This window comes from Kogia breviceps, chromosome 4 (assembly GCF_026419965.1).
Source record: "Kogia breviceps isolate mKogBre1 chromosome 4, mKogBre1 haplotype 1, whole genome shotgun sequence".
Taxonomy (NCBI): domain Eukaryota; kingdom Metazoa; phylum Chordata; class Mammalia; order Artiodactyla; family Physeteridae; genus Kogia; species Kogia breviceps.
In genome coordinates, this window is record NC_081313.1 from 182,013,995 (window position 1) to 182,029,854 (window position 15,860).

General features: G+C 65.9%; 2 protein-coding genes across 5 annotated transcripts; both read right to left on the reverse strand.

The window, feature by feature from the left end:
- Positions 1–468: 468 nt before the first annotated feature.
- MIDN (midnolin) lies at positions 469–9,853 on the reverse strand. 4 transcript variants are annotated; one of them, XM_059060333.2, is made up of 9 exons: positions 9,766–9,853; positions 7,924–8,554; positions 6,786–6,873; positions 6,535–6,597; positions 4,408–4,536; positions 4,019–4,324; positions 3,717–3,861; positions 3,242–3,487; positions 469–2,538 (listed from the first exon to the last, which is right to left on the reverse strand). In XM_059060333.2, exons 2-9 carry the CDS (start codon positions 8,154–8,156, stop codon positions 2,261–2,263), a joined length of 1,488 nt encoding a protein of 495 aa, XP_058916316.1. In that variant the 5' UTR covers positions 8,157–8,554; positions 9,766–9,853; the 3' UTR covers positions 469–2,260. The 4 variants fall into 4 exon arrangements, with proteins under 4 accessions (XP_058916316.1, XP_058916315.1, XP_058916318.1 ...); XM_059060332.2 differs by having other exon boundaries at positions 3,717–3,864; XM_059060335.2 differs by lacking the exon at positions 4,408–4,536.
- A 3,156-nt stretch (positions 9,854–13,009) lies between these two features.
- Positions 13,010–15,310, reverse strand: ATP5F1D (ATP synthase F1 subunit delta). The gene is made up of 4 exons (XM_059060397.2): positions 14,939–15,310; positions 14,291–14,444; positions 13,711–13,799; positions 13,010–13,591 (listed from the first exon to the last, which is right to left on the reverse strand). Exons 1-4 carry the CDS (start codon positions 15,077–15,079, stop codon positions 13,469–13,471), a joined length of 507 nt encoding a protein of 168 aa, XP_058916380.1. The 5' UTR covers positions 15,080–15,310; the 3' UTR covers positions 13,010–13,468.
- Between the last annotated feature and the right edge of the window lie 550 nt (positions 15,311–15,860).

Here is a 15,860-nt window from a genome sequence, read left to right on the forward strand (position 1 = left end):
CGGGCGGACGGAGGTGCTTCCCCCTTTCTGGGGCTGGGGAAACCGTGGCGCAGAGCCTGCGGCCAGGTCTCCCTGGAGACTGAGTCCCTGGGCTCGCCTGCAGCCCACTTTAGAGCCTAGAACCGAGAGGCCCCACCCAGGGCACACAGGCGGGCAGCCCCGTGCCCACACCCTGCAGGACTTCCGGCCTTGGGTACCGGGAAGTGGCCGGCCCCTCCCTCCCCCGCCAGGCGGCTTCCTGCCCACCCTCACCCCAAGGCGGGGAGGGGGCGTGGGAACTGTTCCGGGACGCGCCCCTCCCCCCGCTGGGCGCCCTGGGAGCACGTTCCGCCTGCCACTCCCTGGGTGGCGGGCTACCCCAGCATCCAACTCGACCCTCCTGAGACAGATCACCCCCTACCGTACTCGGCCCACTCTGTGACAACCAAGACCACCCCCCACCCCGAGATGAGAAGGCCAGAGGTTCACTCGTGTTTCATTTTCTGTTTATTCCTTGAAATCACGGTGTGTAAGCTTTTTTCTTTTCCAATTTCATGTTTTCATACAAGAAACTCCCGCAAGGTGCTGGGACACCCCACAGCCCGACCCCCCGAGGGTGGGTAATGCTTTCTTGGGGGTGGGGCCCTGGCGAGGGCAGACAGGGGTGGGCGGTTCCTGCCTGGGGCCTCCACCCTCAGACCAGCGGAGGCACAGACGTTATTTAAAAATCGTTAAAAAAAAAAACCCCATCAGAACACACATTAAATAGATATCCAAGACAGCGCTTCAAAAACAAACCCGCCCTTTTTTTTTCTTTTTCTTTTTTTTTTGGAAAAACGAAAACAAAAACAAAGATCCTTGACCCCTACCCTCTGACCCCTCCCTGCCCACCCCCCCCACAAAAAATTTACAGAGCTACAGTTAACACAAGATGTTCACATCTGAAACCATTAACTTTAAACACATAACCGGGGGCAGGGTGAGGACCTGGGGTTCATCTAGGAGGGAGGGGCAGGCAGAGGGCGAGGGGTGTTGCACAGCACAGAGGGGCGGGGCCAGGACGAGACTGACAGGTGGGGGGGGCAGGGCCCAAACATCTCCATTATCAGTAAAAAATAAAAGTGAATGAAAAAAACCCTCCACCCCCATTGAAGTGGCCCCAGTAAAGGGGGGGAGGTCTGTCCCTCTGCCCTGGGGGATGCCCCTGGGGCATGGGCATGAGTGGGGAGGGTCCAAATTAGACCAGCAGCGAACCCCCCCCAAGGGGGTTAATGCTACACAGCGTTGCCCCTCCTGGGGTTTCACAGCTCAGCACCCCCTCCCCTCCCCTCCCAGCTGCCCGAGGGCCCCCAGACACAGTCCACAGGCCCAGATCCCTCAGGTTGGGTGGGGAAGGAGGGCTGGGGGCGTCAAGCCCGCCCCCCCAGCCATTGCTCTCCGTATTTTTCAAGAGATTCCCAACCACTATTGGCTCAGTCAGAAAATTAATAGTCTATAAATACCCCAAGCTCAGAAAAACGGGGTGGGGCGGTGGGGTAGCGCTGAAGGAAGTCGCACAGTGCGTGGACGGGGTGCAGGCTGGCGGCGGGCACCTCTCCTCCCTCCCTCTCCTTTCCTGGCAGGAAAGGGTCCCCCCCCACACTCACACCCCAGCCCACACCGCAAGGCAGGCTCTGGCCAGCCTCTCCCCTGAAACGGCTTTTCTTTTCTTTCCCAGGAAAAAGGAAAATGGAAAAGGAGAGACCAGGAAGAGAAAAGAGTATGGATGTGGAAGAGAAACAGTCCCTGGCGGTCAAGGTTGCGAGTTGTTTTAGGGCCAGGGTTTGTGGTGGGGGCCTCTCCTCTCCGCGGCCCCCTCCCCTGTCTGTAAAGTGCATAATGAGGAATCTACATTTTTGACTTCAACCTGAAAAGGGTGGGGAGGGCGGCAGAACGGAAGGGGGGGGGCGGCTTCCTTGTCTCCGCTCTCAACCATCTGGAAAGACTGCTACATATTTGGAGCTTGGGAAGGTGGGCGGGAGGGACCCGGCCAGGTCGGGGATGAGGATGGGAGATGGAGGGAGGGGCGGGGAGTGTGAGCCAAACCGAGGAGGCAGGAACCCAAGTCCATGGAGAGTTCAAAAAACCACGGTAGGAAGTGAAATTTAAAAAAAAAAAAAAAAAAAAAAAAAGGCCGCATACCCGGGAGGGGGAAGTGCCCCACTGCACCGGCCGGCCGCTGGCCCTCCCGCGTGGGGCCACGCTCACAGGCTACCCTGGGCTGGGGCGAGGGACAGGGTTCCTAGGCCACCACGAACTCTGACTTGATGTCGGGGTTCACTTCTGGCTTCCAGACGGCGTCCTCGAAGTCGAGGCCCAAGCCAGCCGCCTCACTGGGGCCACCGCCTCCCCCGCCGCTGGTGCTGTCGCTGCGGCCAGCCTTGCGGCTGGGCGGCCAGTGGTAGGGGCCCCGGGCGTCGCGCCGGGCCTTTCTGCGGAGCCGTTTCTGCTGGAGCAGCAGCTGCAGGCGCTCCACCTTACAGCGGGTGGCTCGGTTTTCCGTCTGCCGCAGGCGGTCCCCTGCAGAGGTGGCAGTGACCATGACCCTGAGGGCCCCTTGGAGGCCAGACCCCCCCAAGCAAACGCGAGGAACCCCAGCAGATGGGCATCAGGCCTGGTCCAGCCCTCGTGGACGCTCCCTCCTGCGAGTGAGTGGGTCAAGAGGGTCTGCTGAACCTTTAGGTTATTAATTCCACGTCTGCTGATCAAGCAGGCTGTGAGCTCCAGGAGGGCAGGGGCTGGCCTGAGCCAGGCACTGGGGACATGGCTAGCATAAAAATGAGCTGGAGCTTGAACCCTTTAGGCTATTTTCTGTGACCCAGGGTAGGACTCAGGCTGTGCCTTGGTTTCCCCTTTGAGAGCAGGCCTGGGGGCCCACATCACGGTTCTACAGGATTACGGAGGCGTCGGGAATAACGAGATCGTTGCGGTGGCGGGGCGGCACAGGCCGCCCTTGAGCAGGAGGGGAAGCTAACCCCCTCCTTGGCCTGACTGGCCCATTCACAGAGGCCCCACGCGCCATCTGGAGAAGGTGCCCGAGGGGGGTGAGGAGGAAGTGAGGACGGACTCCCCCCCGGGGAGGACACAAAGATGCTGTGTGCCCCCGGCACACACACTCCCTTCTCTACACGCGCCTGCGGAACCAGCGGCTCAGCTGCTCTGAGAGCCGCACAGAGGGGCCTTGAGAGACCCAGGACGGGCTGGGGTGGGGGCGGACACTCACCCGGGGGCTTGCACAGGCGGGCCTGGCTCAGGGAGGCCGGGGCCGTGGCCGCCAGCTTCTCGCAGGAGGTAGTTTTGGGGGCGAGGTCCGGGGCACACTGGGCGTGGCACCGCAGCTGGGTCAGCGATGGGGGCATGCCCTGGTAGTGCCGCGTGGCACTCAGGAGGTCGTTGAGGATCTGCAGGATGGTGCCAATGTCCCGCCTCGGCCGCCCGCTGCTGTCCTGGCAGTTGGGGTGCAGCGTACCTGCGGGAAGGGGTGTGGATGAGGACCCCAGTGGTGGACGGGAGGCCTCGGCAGTGCCCGTGTCCCATGAGTACAGGCGGAACCCCAGGGTGACACGGGCACTCGCACCCACCCACGAGGACACATGGCCTGCTGTATGGCCAGGCACACGTGTGGAGATCCCAGAGAGCGTGTCCCGTCCCTGGCGTGGGTTCACGTGACTGCTCACAGGACACGCCACGACACCTACCAGAGAAGGTCCCTGAGAAGACCCCCGGGGCGTGGTTCACGAAGCTCTCGATGACCGCGCCAGGTTTGCGGGAGCGGGACGTGGGGCTGCCCCCGGCGGGGGATGTGGGGCTGGCACCGGCGCTGGCAGGGGGGGAACAGTCCATCTGCTGATGGGGGAAGGCAGCACGTGAGCTTTGGGGTTCAGGGTCTGGGGATCACCCACCAGACCAGCACCAGCCCAGGGTCTGTGGACGGCCCTTGACACAAAAAGACGTATCCGGGGCTCTGACGTTCTCTCGCCACGTCCCTGCCGAGACTCACCTCAGGACAAGTGGTAGAGGCCGAGTGGGAGCGGAAGGAGCCGGCTGTGACAGGGGAGGATGCGGGCACAGGGCTGGTGGGCACTGGGGGGACGCGGGCGGCACTGGACACTGGCCGACAGGGAGAGGACACAGGGGTGGTGGTCACGCTGGGGTCTCCACGGGCGGCGGCGGCGGCGGCAGCCAGCACGTGGCGGTGCTGCAGTGGGGCGTGCTGGGCTGCGAGCTGCAGCTGGACGAACATCATATGGTCACCCACGCGCAGCGCCAGGGTCAGCGGCGAGCGGCCCGACAAGAAGTCACTGACCTGCAGAGAGCGGCCCGTCAGCCCAGGGCTCCAGCCTGCAGTGCCCCCAGCCCGGCCCGGCCCGGCCCCCCGCGCTGCGTGACCTGGGGCCTCTCGCCGCCCCTCTCTGGGCTCTGGGGTCCCTGTCGGTGCCACGGATGCTTAAATAAAATGAATCGGTATTTCCGGAAGCTGCCTCCGCCAGCCCGGCCCGGGCTGGGCGCCGCTGGGGGCTGTGGGGGGACAGAGGCGGGTGAGATGGGGGGCCTGGCCCGCCCTGGCCAGCTTGGTTCTTTCAAGGGGAAACCGAGGCCAGGGGGGGCGGGGCCCAGCCAGCAATCACTGCTCTCAAAGAACCCTCACCTCACACCTCTTCCCCACCCTCTCTCGCCAGTGAACACTGCAGGGGCCTAGCTCAGGCCCCCTCCCAGCTAAGCCAGTGGAGCAGCGAGTGGGCGGAATTCCTGGACAAATTCTTGTCCTAACCTTTGCTTTCTCAAGATAAATATTTATCTGTCCTGGGCGGGGCCGAGGCTGAGGGGGAGGTGTTGCCTCTGGGAGCGCTGGGGAAGGGGTGGTGGTGGACCGGTTCCCTGGGGCCCGAGTCTCCCAGGGCTTCAACAAAGCCTATTCAAACTTGAACCTCCAGTCTGGCAGTCCCTTCGCAGAAGGCGAGGGGTGCATACAACCCCCATCTGCACTGGACCCCTCCTCTGGGGCCCGGCCAGTGCAGAGCTCTCCCCAGGCCGGGATGGGGCGGAGGTTTCTGAGAAGTGACACAGGCCTCGATGACTCAGAACCACCCCCTCCCTGCTGGCAGCGGCTGGCGTAACCTTCCCTGCTTGGGGGCCGTGGGGAGAAGGCAAAGGAGGCGGGCCCGGGCCGAGCGCAGCCCCCCACCCCGCAGTCCCTGTGCACACGCCCTCCCCGGCCCCAGAGATGCCCTTTGCAGGAAGGGCCTGGGGTGGCTTCCCAAGAGCAGCTGGGTGTCCCCCCCCCACTCCACCCTGCAACTTCCTCCCAGGGGAGGGTGAACGGGCAGGCATGACTCGGTGCCAGGCGGAGAAGCAGCTCTGGGAGCCCAGTCACTCCGCCCAGCACCTCCCATCTCCCTCCTGACGTAGACACCCTGCAGAGGATGTGAACCAAACACGCCCAGGGGCCCCCTGCCAACCACAGCCCCCCCAGGAGCAGGGAGCTCAGTTCACATCTGCCCCAGGAAAGCACACGCCAGCCCCACCAGGCTCCAGGGACCCTGGCTCTCCCCCCGCCCCACTGCTCCTCCCAAGGGCAGACCACCCAGCTCCTGGGTCCCCTCCTCCTCCTCCGCGCCAGCCGGCTGATGAGGGCAGGATGCTACACGCCGGGAGGGGGCGAGGGCCTCAGGGCAGGAGGAAGGGAAGCCGCTGAGCAGGTTCCTGAGGCCGGGGGCCAGCCCAGCCCAGCCAGGGAGGCCGGGGACCTGCCACCCCCACCCTGGCAGCGGGCGGATAGCTGAGGCCTGTGTCACCCTCCTGGGAGGAGGGCCCCGCTGCCAGAAAAATGAGGAAAGGAGGGGGAACGAAAAAAGAAAAAAGCTGCAACAAAACCGGGAACCCAGTGTGGGCCAGCCCCAGCCTTCCTCCTCATCGCCCTCCCGGGCGCTTACTAAATATTTTCCTAACATCCTGTCTGGTCTGTGCTGCCCCAGGGGCTGGGCGCCCCCGCCCCTCCCCCTTTTGGGGCAGAGAACAAAGGGCAGAGAGAGGAGGGGGAGGGGTGACTCCCCACCCCTCGCAATGGGGTCACGGAAGGCGGAAAGAGTATCACCTAGTCCCATCCCTCCCCCACCTGAGAAATGTTAAAAAGATCTCTCTGGGGAAACCGCAGTGGGGCAGGGGGAGAGCGCCTCGGCAAGGCAAAGCTGGTGGGGCTGGGGACGCAGGCCCGGTGGTGTAGGAGCATGGGCCAAGGTCACCCCGCAGGCAGGCTTGGGAAAGCTAGGCCCCCTCCCCCATGGCGGCCACCGTGGGAGAGAAGGCTCTCAAGGTCAGGTGGTGAGTGCTGGGGGGGCGGGGAGGAGGAATAGGAAGCTGGGTGACCAGGCCAAGCTGGCATGAAGGCGGAGCGGCGCGTCCCCTCCCCTCCTCACAGGCCTGCTGGGAGCACAAACAACCCCCAGGCTCTCCAGAGTGGCCGGGCACTGGGCCTGCTGCCCCCAAGGGCCAGGAGGGGGCCGGCGCGGGTCTTACCTGGGTCTCAGTCAAGCTCTCGAGGGCCTGCATCACAGACTGTTCTGGCCTGGAAGCCTGAGACTACAGAGAGAGGAAGAAGAGAGCCTGAGGGCGCACCCGAGTACCGGGGCTGGGAGGGCCCCGCTTGATGGGTGGGGTGGGTGGCCCTGAGGGGAAGGGGTCCAGTGTGTGATGTGGGCACTGTACTCGCAGGGGAGGGGACTGCCTGTCAGTGTGGGGCCTCGGGGCGCACTGCCCCAGCCATTTACCATGAGGCCCGCCTCCACGGTGGGCACGAGTGTCAGCTTGCTGCCATCCCCCACGCCGAACTCCTGCAGCTTCCCCGAACTGAGCCGGCTGAGTGGGGAGGAAGGAAAAGGGTGAGGCTACGCCGAGACAAGGCAGGGGCTCGGAAGTGGAGTCCGCGGGGGAGGGCTGGGCTCGTGGTGTAGAGACAGGAGTCCATCACCCCCACCCCTTCCTGGCTTACAGATCCAGAGACCTGAGTGTGTGCGTGGTTGAGGTCAGACCCTGGGAGCCCCTGCTGACGGTGCAGACCCCTTCTTCCAAGGAACTCCAACTCTGGACTGAGGGCAGTATCTCTGCGCCTCAGCGAGGCACGTTTTCACCATCCAGGCCCAGTCAGCCCCTTGGCACCCTCCCCCCACCCTGGGGCCGCCCCCCTGTAATTCAACCACCGGGGCCTGCCTGGGCTGTCCCTGCGGGCCAAGCGCTTAGCCTTTCCGGGCTTTGCCGGGCGGGCCTCCCCTCCTCCCTCCCTCCCTCCCTCCCTGGCGCAGGCCGCCGCCACGGCCGCCGCTCAGACAAAGGAGACCCTCCCCCTCCCGCCCCTCCCCCACCGGGGCCCCTCCGCTGGGGATGGACACTGCGTGTCCCCGGAGGCCCGCGGAGGGAGGGCTCCCCGGCCTGGAGGCGATTTAAATAGCGGGGGGGGAGGGGGAGACTGCGGGAAGCGCTTGGTGGCGAGAACAAAGGGGGGCAGAGAGACGCAAGTGGGGGGAGAGGCAGCCAGACGCAGAGGGGGCCGCCGAGCAGATACGGAAGCCGGCAGGTCGCAGGCAGAGGAGGCAGCCGCCGCGCCCCCCACCCCCGTAGCTAGGACCCCCGCGCCGCCCGGGACTCCTGCCTTCCGGTGGGGGACGCCGCCTAAGCCCGACCCGAGGCGCCCTCGCAGCCGCCTTTGTGCAGCGACCCCGGGCGGGGGAGGGGGCCAACACTGGCAGGGCCGAACAGAGGGCGCCCGAGAGCGCGCGGCGCGCCCCCGCCCCCCGTCTGGCCGCCCCCTTCCTTACCCGAGCGGCGCGCTCTTTGTTCCCGCCCCGGGGCCGGGGCCAGAGGGGGCGGCGGGCCCGGGGGGCACGGGGGTTGGGGGCGCGCGGTACCTACGTGTCTTTGTGGAGCAGCGCCAGGCGCTCCTTGGGCACTTTGAGGCGTTGGGACAGCCGCTTGCGCAGCCCCTCCACCGTCTCGTCGGGGGGCACCGACAGCTCGTAGCGAGTGCCCGTCGTGCTGTGGATGGCCAGGCTCATGGGCGCCGTCTCGGCCGCCGGACCCAGCTCGCAGGCACCGCCGGGGGCACCGCGCCGGCAGCTCCGGGCGCCGCCGGGCTGCGGCTCCATCCCCGGCCCGCGCTGGGGGGCTGGAGTCCGCGGGGCGCCGCCAATTCTTGCCGCGCCTCCGGGCAGGGCGGGGGCGCTCCCCAAACAGGGGTCCTCGGGGCCCCTAAGGGTGGGGGACAGCGCGCTTCCCCTTCGAGAAGGTCCCAGGAGCGGAAAGCGAATCAGGAATCAAAAATCCGAGTGGCGCTCCGGGGTCGCGTCGGCTCGTCGGGGCACCTTCCTGGGTGGGGACTACACTCTCAGCTCCTTTCAAGGGAGGCGGGCGCGGGAAAGGGTCCCGGAGGAGGGGGCGCCGCTCAGCCGGCCGCGCTCAGGGCCGTCTGCCGCTCGGGCCGAGCTTCCCCGCGCGTCCCCTCCCTTAGCAACAGCCGCCGCCGCCGCCGCCGCCGCCAGAGGATCTGGGGGTGAAAGTAACAAGAAAAAAAAGTTATAATGTATCAACGTTCCGAGGGGCGGGGCCGCCGCCCCCTCCCATTCACTACTTACTCCGCCGGCCCGCGCCGACCAATCAGCGCGCGCCGAACGCCCAGTCGGCCACACGGGCCGGCCAATGGGAGCCCCCGCCTCACCGCCCCACGTGGCCGCGAGGACCCGCCCCTCGCTCCGCCCCTGTCCGGGCGGCCAAGCGGAGCGCGGCGGGGGCGGGGCCGGCGCCGCTCTGGCCCGCCTCCGCGCCCCCGCCCCGCCGCGGCCATTCATAAGGCCCGGGTCCGCAACAAAGGGCGGGCGGCCCGGCCCGGGGGGCGCAGGAGCCAGGCTTGGGGCGGCGCGCTATGGGGGAGGGCAGTGGCTCCGCGCCGAAGGAGCAGGAAGCCGGGGCCTTCCCCCAGCGCCGATCCGGGAAGCCGCCGCGAGCGGAAGCTGGACGCGGTCCCCGCGCCTCGTGGCCGAGCCCAGGCTGGGGGGCTCGCGGGAGGGTCGGTCCGGGGCTCCCCCCACCCGTGAGGCGTGAAGCCCCGGCAAGGGGTGGAGCTGCGGGCGGGGCCTGCACCCCCGTGGCCGGTGCCGTGGTGACGTGGCCGGTGCCGGAGAGCCCCTCCCGGGCCGGTGCCACCTCGCGTCCCACCCCCGTCCCGCGGGCCGGGCCCGCTTCCCGACTCGCGCCCGCCCGAGCCGTGACGTGACGCGGCGTCCCCGGCTGCGCCCGCGCGCGCCGCTCGGGGCTGCGGTGAGTCAGCAGCGCCGGCGCGCCCTCTGCCGGCCCCACCCGGGAGCGCTGCCCGGAGACCCGGGGAGGGGTCGCCGAGGCCGCCAGGGACAGGGGGCAGTCCGAGGGGACTGCGGGCGTTGTGGGAGCCTCGCTAGGGGCATGAAGCCTCCAAGTCAGGAGACTGGGGCTTCACAGTCGGGGAAACAGGCCGGAAAGGCAACTAGCTCAAGGTCACTCTCGGGGAGGGGGAGTGCCCGGGGGGCGGGGCGGGGGCAGAGGTCCCTCCCGGGCTGTGCTGGCTGCGCCGAGTGCCTCCCACTCCACGTCCCGTGGGGCTTCCCAGGGCTGGAGACACCTTTGAACACTGCCTGCTCAAAGAACAAAGAAAAGTGGGGCACCCTTAAGAGCCTAGAATGGGAACCCCCTTCCTCGGCCCGCGAGGTCCCGCCCCCCACTCACCGGGAGAGGCAAGTCCGAAGTCCCAACTGTCCTGAGTGTACCCACGTCGGGGCCGAGTGCGCGGTGGCGGAGCCGGTCTGGGGCCGAGGGGGCGGCCCCCGAGCCTTTATCCGCGCCGCCTTCCCTCGGGGTGGAGTTTGGGCGGCCAGGGGGCGGGGGGCCGGGCAGGCGGTGACGCAGGCCGGCCCCCGCCCCTGCCTGCCGGCCAGGGCCCTGGGGCGCTGTTGGGCCTGGGCCACCCGCCCCCTAAATCTCGCATTTTAAACGGGGAGGGCGTGGCGCTCCTTGAATGCTACGAACCCGGGGTCACGGTCGGCCGCGTTGACCACTCGGGCGCACCCGCACTCCGGCCCGTGCTACGGGGTTTCGGGGTGCACAGCTGGATTCCCTGCCCCGCCCCCTTTCTGGACGAGTGCTTCCGCCTGGGGGCGCCCGCGTGGGGGAGCGGGAAGGGGGGCCTGAGCCAGCGGCCTCGGTCCAGGAAAACAGGCTGGGGTCACCTGCCTGCAGTGGGGGCACCCCAGCCAGCTGCCCCGGCGGCCCGGCCTCCTGCATCCCTTAACGGTGACCTCAGAGGACATTTATGGAGCGATTCACCATAGCCAGGCCTGATCCAGTCACCACCCACTGGGCTTTGTGACCCCGTAGGGCACTGACCTTTGTGAGCCTCAGTTTCTGCAGGGTGCCAGTAGAATGAAGTGAGAGAACACAGCAGACCTCACCCTGGAGCCTGGGGATGTGGGGCCCTCACCTAGGCCTGGCAATATTGTCATCATCCCATCAGGCATGCTCACCTGCTGGTGTCCTGCCTTTGTGGTGGGTGTAATCACCCTACCCCTTTTACACGTGATGAAACTAAGGCCACGCAGCCATTAACAGGCAGAATGTCCTCAGGTGTGTCCCTGCAGGTCACCCTGTGTAAAGGGGCTTTCTAAGGATGACCCTGGCTGAGGGTAGGGCCCTCTCGGTCATCCCTCCCTCTCTGTCCAGAGGAGGGGGACCGCAGGCCACTTGTCCACTTATCTGGTGTCTCCCTTTATCTGACCTGACCACCTCAGCCCCCAGCCGTGCCCTGGGGGCCCCTCCCAGGGCTGTGCTCCTTTCCAGGTCTGCCTCCTGCTCCCACCCAAGGCTCCTGCAGCCTCTGGCCCCCCACCCTCTCACAGGCACACCCAGATACTCCCAGCCCCACAGGGTCAGGGCTGGGCTTGAGGGAGGGCATCAGGAGGCTGGGGTTGAGGCACGGATAGGAGTTTGCCAGACAAACAGAATAGTGCTCGGGTGAGAAGCAAGTCAGCGCAAAGCACCGGAGGCTCTCACGAGTGCCCCGAGACCCGGTGATGGGGCCGGGCTGAGGGTCTGCAGGCCTGGCTGGCTCTGCCTGCAGAGAGAGTAGGAAGGCAGCACAGGGGACCGTGTGTTCTGAAGCCGGAGCATCTGAACACTGGAGGGCTCACAGAGGGACAGGCCAGGTGGGACCCTCAGGTGGGCAGGTGGCACTGAGTAGGGTGCGGCTGAGACCTCCAGTGGGTCTGTGATCTCACGGGGCCTGGTTTGTCTGCCTGCAGGGAAGTGGGCTGTCTCCTGGCATGGGGCCGCTGAGGGTCACACACACAGGGGAGGGGACCAATGGCCCCTGCCTGGCTTTGCAAGTCCAAGTTAATAACCATGCCAGATCAGCCTGAGGCGTGTGCTCTCCCACTCGTAGCATCCCTGTGCTATGCGGGGCAGTCCCAGGACGTGAGCATACTCAAGGCACGAGGGGAATCCTTCCTGGGAGGGAGATGAACCCTTGGGCACCGCCTGTCCCCACAAGGCCCAAGGCCTGCACTCTCAGAAGGGGTCGTGACCCCCGGTTCCTGGCCCTGTGACCCATCTCATCCTAGGTGCCTCCCACCCCAGGACACAGCCTGGCCAGCACAGGCCGTTCCTGCAGCCGTTCGGGCACAGGTGTCCCCAGGCCAGGCTCTGAGGTGTGCACATCCCCCAGGGGGCCTGCACCGTGCTGGGGGTCCTAGCTGTGTGGCTGTGTCCCATAGTCCCGGGCTGTGGCCTCAGGGGGTGACGGTGCAGGCAGGTTCCCTGGTGTGGGGACCACTGGTCCAGGGTCTCCTCTCACGACCCCCCACCAGCCCCCAGCTGTATCCTTGCTCTTATTTATAGACCAGATGAGAAGCCAGTCCAGGAACTCGAAGACCTGGGCTCTAAGCCGGGATACAAAGGGGAGGAGGGAGCTGCACCTGTGACCCCACAGCTGTCCCAGCTTTAGCTAAGATGGGGTTTCCTGAGGAAGTGGGGGCCGGCTGCTTGGACCTCACCTGCATAGAAGGAGCAAGCCCCACACGGACACCGCCCAGAGCTGCAAGCTTGCCTGGAGGCTCCCCGGACATCGAGCCTCAGAGGCAGCTAGGGGACAGTCATTCGCATAGGACCATGACACAAGACCACACAGCCCACCGGTGCCAATGACATGCCCGGGAATGACCTCTCTGTCACCTTCGGGCTGCCGGTGACACAGAGGCCCAAGCTTTCCCACACACTCACCCCCCCGAAATGCCCTATCAACTCTGCTCTGACCCAGGGCCAGGGAGGGGGACAAGGAGGTGGCCAGTGCCTGGGCCACCCCCATGGTTGCCAAAGTGAGTTACTGGCTGAAAGAAACGGGACAGCGCTAAACCTTCAAGGTGCCAGGACCGCCGCCACCCGGCCACCCCACCCATCTGGGGCCAGTCCAGGGGCCCAGATGCCACGGAGGTGCCAACACCACCAGAGATCGGGCACCTGGCCAGCTGGGGCCACCCACAGGCCAGGCAGGAACAGGGCAGGGCCTCCGTGGGAGCAAGCAGGACCCACCCCTTCCCAGTGCAGCTGGGGCGGGGCCGGGGAGCCCACGGGACAGACGTCACAGTCTGGAACCTGGCAGAGCCTCATGTCTGTCCAGCAGCCCAGGCCCAGCCCAGAAGTGGCAGCCACACTGCTGCCTGCTGTCCCCAGCCCTGGCTGGTGACCTTCGCCTGTGCCCACACTCCCGGCGTGACAGCCAACGGCCTTCCCACAACCCAGCCTGGTTTTGTGAGCTGAGCCCGCACCGCCAACACCCCAGGCTGTTCAGACTACAGCCTGCTGAGCTGGGAAAGCTGAGGCTGGCTGCCCCACCTCGCTGCGCAGACACAGGAAAATGGGGGAGAGGCCGCGCTGGGTCCCGAGCCCACCACCAAGCAGCGTAAAGTCAGCGTACGCAAACTGGATTCCAGGTGTTTAATGGAGGTTTGGGCAGGGAGCAGGCTGTCTGTTGCCGGTGGCTGGGAGCACAAGTCTCTGCCGCAGATGCAGCAGACGAGTGGTGGCCCGCACATCAGGTTGGGGAGATCTTAGGAGGTGGGAGGAGGGCCCTCCAGGGTGAGAGTAATCCCCATGGGTAGCGCAAGTGCCTGACCTGGACACCAGCCCTTAGGCCTGCCAGAGCTGGCTTGTTTCCCTGGTTTATTCACCGCAGATAGGCAGAGCCCTGAAAGGCACTCTGAGCAGACGCCGGCACTGCGCTGCCCCCTGGTGGCTTCCTAGGGAGGATGGCTCCCCGAGGCTCACTCCTCCAGCCTCCCAGCCAGCCTGCACCCACAGGAGCTGGGTCCTCACGCCAGGCCATCCCCTGCCCAGCTCTGGCCCAGTCTCCCTGCCGGAACCAGCGTGGGGCACACACCGCCTACTCCAGGGCCTTCACCAAGGCCTCGTTGGCCTCGATACGGATTTGGATCTCGGCCCTCATGGCCTCGTCCGTGGCCCCCAGCAGCTCCGACTGCGCCTTCTCCAGGTTCGCCTTGGCCACCTGCAGGGAGTGGGTGGCGGGTGAGGGCGAAGCAAGGAGCCCAGTCCAGTACCTGTTCCCTCCCTGCAGTTGGGGATTTCTTGGCCGTTTGGAGCACCAGCTTCCCCTGGGACACTCACCCCCAGATCCAGCATGTCCAGTGTGACGGCTTCCTCAGCCAGTAACTGCACTGAAGAGTCAGCGTTCACTGTGACGGAGCCACTGCTCACTGCGGGAAGAGGGGGAGTGAGAGGTCATGTACAGGTGTGGGGACACAATCAGACCCAGAGCCCCTGTAGGGCCAGGAGAGTGACCACACAACGTGGCTCCAGGATCCAAAGGCCCCGGCACACAAGTGAACGGGGGCCACGAAGTGCATCCACCGCAGACTGGACATGGGGATAGCGCCCCCTCCTTTTGCCCAGCAGCCCAGGAGTTGAGCTAGGCTTGGGAGTGAGCCGGAGCTGGGTTCCAGTCTGGGTTGTACCGCTGGGGCCACGCTGTGGAAAACCTCCTCCAAATTGAGGATCCTTTCTCTTCCTATAGGCCCCCAACAGGCCCACTGCTGACCACTTACATCCCTAACCACACCCAGCCCAGTGCGGGGGAGTGCTATATCCTTGGTGCCCTTTCTGACGCTGCCAACTGAAACGAGAACTAGCCCGTTGAGACAAGCATCTCCCACCCAGCCCCTTCCCTCTACCCGCCCAACTGACTCACCAAAGTATTTGGAGATAGTGCCGTCCTCAGCGTGGACCACAACCAGCCCTGGTCGCAGGACCTGCAGTGTGGGTACGTGGGCTGCCAAGATGCCAAACGCTCCGGTCTGCGTGGGCACGTCCACCTGTCGAACGTTGGCGCCGTTGAAGAACACCTAGGTAAGACACATAGAGAAAGGATCACTTCAGGGCAGTCCCTCGAGAAACAGCAGTCACTCTTCCCCGCAGTTGAACAGCCAAGGCAGGACTGAAAGCTGACGGGAGACACAGAGGCACCCGATGCTTCGGCGGGGTCCTCGTGCAGGACTGCAGCGCCTTCGTCTACTTGACAATGGAATCCAAGCACCCTAGCCCTCGGGTAAGGAAACGCGGTCAAGGTAGAACCAGCGAGCCGCCTGGGGAGGAGGGTATAAGAGTGGTGCCGGGACTCAGGTTCTAAACCACGTGAGAAAGGGCACACATCGAAATGAGGGGCTGAGAGGCGACGTGAAAGTTGGGCGGTCTCATCCCGGACCACACGGGGGAGGGGCGCGGGTCCGGAATGGGGGTCGCCGACCTGAAGGCTGGGGGCTCGGATCCTGGGCCACACGGGGGAGTGGCGCAGGTGCGGGGTTTAGAATGGGGTCTCGAGCCCGGCGGACGTCCCAACCTGCGTGGGTGAAGCGAAGGTGAAAGACATCTGTCCTGGGCCCGCGGCGGGGGCCGAGGCGGCAGCGGCGTCGGCGTAGGCGCGGGCCTGGCGCACGAGGCGGCCCAGGCCCGGGCGGCGGAGGAGCGCGGCGGGCAGCATGACGGCGGGCGGACGGCGGACAGCGGAGCAGGGGCGGGCAGACTCCGGCTGGACGCCGGCGGCCTGGAGGGCGACGAGGACAACGCTCGAGGACTTCTGGGAGAAGAATCCCGACGAGGGCGCAGGCGCGAACTACGACTCCCGGCGCGCTGTGCGTGATGTTGAAGACGGCGCACCGCCTGGACTCGCGGCATGCTGGGGGTTGTAGTTTCCTTCCGGCAAGAGCTCCCAGCCCGGTGGTCAGGTGCGGCGGTCGGTTACAAGGCTCTGCATGGGGAGGACCAGAAGCCCGCGCGGAGAAAGAGACACTTAATTCAAGATTTTGGGGGCGCTCATTGGCTGTCAGGCTCTGGGGAGACATCAGGGAAATATTAAGATTCCTGCTCTAGTTTGGGGTGGTGGGGGCGTTTAACAGACACTCAACGTAATAAATTGTACAGTATGTTAGGAGGTGACAAATACTTAAAAATGAAAAAAGCAGAGTATGGGGGCCGGATGGGGCAGTCTGTGACTGTAGGAGGTGCAGGCGTCCCGGAAACGGCATACCAGGCGGAGTGTCCAGCTCCCGTAAGCGTCCAGCGGTGTAGGAATCTCTTGGCTGCAACCCCAAGGGCGCCGGCAGAGGGCGCGCCGCGCCCGGAGATGCGCCCCCCGCAGCCCCTCCCGGCCACCGCCTCCGAGCGCTGCTGACGCAGGGGCGCGTGCGCGGGCGGCCCCGGGCTCCGCGGACGTCACCGCGGCCCGCGCAGCCTCGCTCGCGGCGCTGACGTCACCGCTCCGC